This window comes from Mandrillus leucophaeus, unplaced genomic scaffold (genome assembly GCF_000951045.1).
Source record: "Mandrillus leucophaeus isolate KB7577 unplaced genomic scaffold, Mleu.le_1.0 Scaffold212, whole genome shotgun sequence".
NCBI classification, from domain to species: Eukaryota; Metazoa; Chordata; class Mammalia; order Primates; family Cercopithecidae; genus Mandrillus; species Mandrillus leucophaeus.
In genome coordinates this window covers 1,816,944-1,821,137 of record NW_012102166.1, presented here as the reverse complement: position 1 = coordinate 1,821,137, position 4,194 = coordinate 1,816,944, and the positions used below count along the sequence as shown (strand labels likewise).

The 4,194-nt window shown below is 52.2% G+C and overlaps 1 protein-coding gene across 2 annotated transcripts in view; it reads right to left on the bottom strand.

Moving 5' to 3' along the window:
• Positions 1 to 4,194, bottom strand: part of PLD2 (phospholipase D2) — a 17,349-nt gene that overhangs the window by 8,325 nt on the left and 4,830 nt on the right. For both annotated transcript variants that reach the window (XM_011980444.1, XM_011980445.1), the window contains exons 10-16: positions 2,894 to 2,977; positions 2,673 to 2,751; positions 1,796 to 1,906; positions 1,449 to 1,619; positions 646 to 772; positions 337 to 455; positions 132 to 245 (exon numbers count right to left, since the gene is read on the bottom strand). In XM_011980444.1, coding sequence (XP_011835834.1) covers positions 132 to 245; positions 337 to 455; positions 646 to 772; positions 1,449 to 1,619; positions 1,796 to 1,906; positions 2,673 to 2,751; positions 2,894 to 2,977 — 805 coding nt within the window. The remainder of the gene's footprint in view (positions 1 to 131; positions 246 to 336; positions 456 to 645; positions 773 to 1,448; positions 1,620 to 1,795; positions 1,907 to 2,672; positions 2,752 to 2,893; positions 2,978 to 4,194) is intronic.

Genomic DNA, 4,194 nt, shown 5'->3' with positions numbered 1-4,194 from the left:
GCGCCTGGCCGTGATGTGCTTCTTAACCCCAGGAGAGGACAGTGTAGGGGGCTCTCACACCAGGGAGAGTGGGTTGGGGTGTTGGGCTGAAGGAGACAAAGGTAGGGGCTGGCTGAAGTGGGGGGCCTCACCTGCACAGTGGTGCACTGCCCCCCTGGGAGCGTGAAGGGGAGCTGGTTGGCAGTGCTGGTAGACTTGGGAAGCAGGTAGGGGTACGTGGGAGTCTTGTACTTGGCCTTGGTGGTCTGAAGTGGAGGGATGGCAGAGTCAGCAGGAGGTGCTGAGCTGTCTCTGACTCCCTCCCTACCTCCAGCCCCCACCAGAAGGAATGAGCACCTTGGTGAAGTTCCAGCGCTGGATGAAGTGCCGGGCGAGGTCCCGGGCAGGTAGGCCGTGGACGACCACCCCAACGTCCCGCCATGGCATCCGAGGGGTCGTCTCCCTGTCAATGAAATCTGCGAGGTCCCGGGAGAGTCAGGGGAGACGTCAGGGCTGGACTCCTGGGGACACTTGGGGCAGGGAGGAGGAGCCTGCCAGAGGGAGGGCTGTACCACCCTTGACCCCTCTCATCCCATCCTGAGTACCAGTCCCAGCTTCTGACCCTGCTCTCAGCTCTCTGGGATTTTGGTGGGTGGGAGGCTTCACCTTCGAAAGGCCGGTCGAGCTGCACCCAGTCCTTGGTGATAAGATTGCTGTAGTCCTTGCCCAGCCAGAAGAATTGGTTGTGAGAGAGGTCTGGGGTGGCCGGCGAGTCTGGGCACGGGGTGGGAGGCTGTAGGGGGAACACACCCAAGCCAGGGGCAAGGGGAGGTCATGGGGCTGTACAGAGCCAGGGCCAAAGAGAGGAGCACTGAAAGAGTGAGAGAGATGGAGAGGAAGAATGAAACAGAGGGTCTGATTCCCCAGCCCTCCCCTCCAGCCGCCTTTGACACTTTTAGAGGAATGGGGTGATGGTCAGTGAAATGGGGAAAGGACTGGGTTACAGCCCTTTCTTTTTTGAGACGGAGTCTTGCTCTTGTCACCCAGGCTGGAGTGCAGTGGCACGATGTTGGCTCACTACAACCTCCGCCTCCTGGGTTCAAGCGATTCTCCTGCCTCAGCCTCCCGAGTAGCTCAGATGATAGGCACCCGCCACCATGCCCGGCTAATTTTTTTGTATTTTTAGTAGACACGGGGTTTCACCATGTTGGTCAGGCTGTTCTCAAACTTCAGACCTCAGGTGATCTGCCTGCCTCAGCCTCCCAAAGTGCTGGGATTACAGGCATGAGCCACGGCACCTGGCCGGTTACAGCACTTTCAAAGTGGGTTCTTGGGGTCCCAGAAAGTTTGAGGAACCCTGAGGTGGGCAGGGCCTGGAATGATTGAGGGGGTAAGGCTGGAGTCGGGAAAAGGTGTGGATTGAGCTTATCTGAGTTTGGGGGTGCTCAGGAAGGCCTTGGGGGGATTACCTGGGAGGCAGCTGATTCAGGGGAGTCTCCAAGGTCAGTCAGTCGGTAGTGCAGGTCATCCCAGCGGCCGTAGGCAAGGTCCAGTCCCCCCAGGAATGCTACCACTTGGTCCACCACCAGGAGCTTCTCATGATGGGCCCACAGCGTCACTTGGTCTGGGTGACGCATCACCTGGAGCAGGCATGGAGGGTTCATGAGGTGGGTTTAGGTGAAGGAAAACAGGAGGTACTGGGAGGGAGAGAGGAAAGATGGAAAGATGAGACCGTCAGGAAGCAGGAGCACTGGGGGCGGGGACAGTGTGGGGAGGAGGGCTGTCATGGGGGAGGGTCTCTGAGGCCCAGAGTCACCTTTATGTTGGGGTGCAGCAGCATCAGTGCCCTCTTGCTATAGCCACTGTTGATGCCCAAGGCCAATTCCACTTCCTTAAACAGCAGAATGGACACGCGGACACCCTCCTCCTGGTGGTGAGTTGGGGAATTAGATCCCAGTGCCTCTCCCAGAGTTGCCCCTTTCCACACTCCCAAACCCTTTCTACGTGTGTCCCTCCAGCCTGTCTGGAGATCCTAGAGGCTCTGCCACATATGCCCTGCTTTGCTGCTTGCAGCAGACTTAGACTAAATGTCATCTGTGTGCTCACCCACTCACCCATCCACATATCTATCCACCTACCCACATATCATCCATCCATCTATCTTCCCAAGCATTTACTCATCCCTTTATCTACCGTCTATCATTCATCCATCTACCCGCCTACCCTCCTAGCCCTCCACCTTTCCAACTCATATCCTTCCATCCATCACCCTTTCTGTCCTCTATCCATCCACCTGCCCACCCACCCTGCAACATCCATGCATCCTTCTTCCAGTCCATCAACACCACACATGCCCCCTCCATGGCAGGTACCGTGCCTTGTAGTGGAACAATGATATTAACTAGTCCAGTGAAAGAGATAGACATGTACACCCCCAGATAACACAATAAAGTATTATGTTTACTGGGAGGGAAGTCTCTGCCAGGTGGAGGGAGCATGAAGAGGAAGGTGTCAGTTCTCCTTAGGGCAGAGGGAGAGGGCGGAGGTGATGTCTGACAGGCGCTGGGCCAGGATGGGCACATTTCCCTCCCCTGAAGCCTCAGACTCCCTACCTTCTCCCACGCTGCAGCCCTGCTAATGAACCTCCACCCACAGGCAACCCCCTCCCCCTGCAGCCCGACGGCTGTCCTCACCGCCTTCCTCTTGAGCATAATGTCCAGTCTCCAGTCATCTGAATGGGCCGGACGCTTCAGGTAAACCTCAGGACTCAACCTGGGATTCAGGGCAGTGGATTAGGGGCAAACAAAGCCCCAGACCACCGGCCGCACCTCCCTTCTCCTCCTTCCTCCGAGGAGCACGCTGACCTGCCCCAGGCTCTATCCTGCCCCGTCTTGTTGGGGCCTTTCCCACTCACCACCAGTCTGTGATGAAAATCTCCTCTTGAGCTCGAAGGATGGCATCTGCCACAGCAGCAAAGTAACCTGCCCCATTCACAAACCTGGGGGGAGGCCAAGCCAAGGAGGTCAGGGGAGTCAGAAGCCAGAAAGCTCTGGAGAGTGAAGACCGGAGGACAGTCATGGGTCAGAGGTGACAGCAAGGTCAAAGATCAGGAATGATCAGAGAGCACAAGCGGTATCAGACACATCAAAATAGTGTTTGCCCATATATGCTAAATACAAATAAAAATTACAAAAAGACACAATAACCTAATCAACTAAAGAATGGGAGGATTAATACATCATACATAAAGAACACCAATAAGTCGACAAGAAAAAGTCACATGAGCCAATGGAAAAATGAGCAAATCGTAAGAACTGACAGTTCACAGAGAAATTAAAATGGCCAGTTGTGGCAAATGATGTTCAGTTTCACTAGTAAACGAAAAAGTTAAAATGAAATTACATTGAAAAAATCCATTAGATGGGTAATAATTAAAATCATTAGTAACATTCAATATCAGCATATTAGCATATCAGAATGTTATTCAATATGCTGGGGAATATTCAATATGCTGGGGAATATTCAGTATGCTGGGGAAGTGGGTATTCTCATAGACTATGGGAATATAACTTTTAGGAGACAATTTGGCAGTATCAAAAAAGAAAAAAAAAAAAAAATACATATAGCTTTTTTGAGATGGTGTCCGGTTCTGTCACCTAGGCTGGAGTGCAATGGCACGATCTTGGCTCACTGCAACCTCCGCCTCTTGGGTTCAAGTAACTTTCCTGTCTCAGCCTCCCAAGTAACTGAAATTACAGGTACCCGCCACCATGCCTGGCTGATTTTTGTATTTTTAGTAGAGACGGTTTTTGCCATGTTGGCCAGGCTGGTCTTGAACTCCTGACCCCAGTGATCTACCCGCCTCGGCCTCCCAAAGTGCTGGGATTACAGGCATGAGCCACAGCGACTGGCCAGCAGTTATCAAAATATTAAATGCACATAGCCTTTAATATCATTAAATATGCACAGTAATTTTACGTCTAGGAATACAACCTACACAATGCTTAGGCAAAGATCATGTTCATCGCATTGTGTGTAAGAATGAAAAATGGGAAATAATCTAAGTAATCTCTCACACATGTATTAAGTGAAAAAATAAGTCACAGAAGAGGGTGCATGATCTCATTTATGTTGAAACAAAAGTAACACATGCCTGCACATGTGAAAATATGTAGGAAGGCCAGGCGAGGTGGCTCATGCCTGTAATCCCAGCAC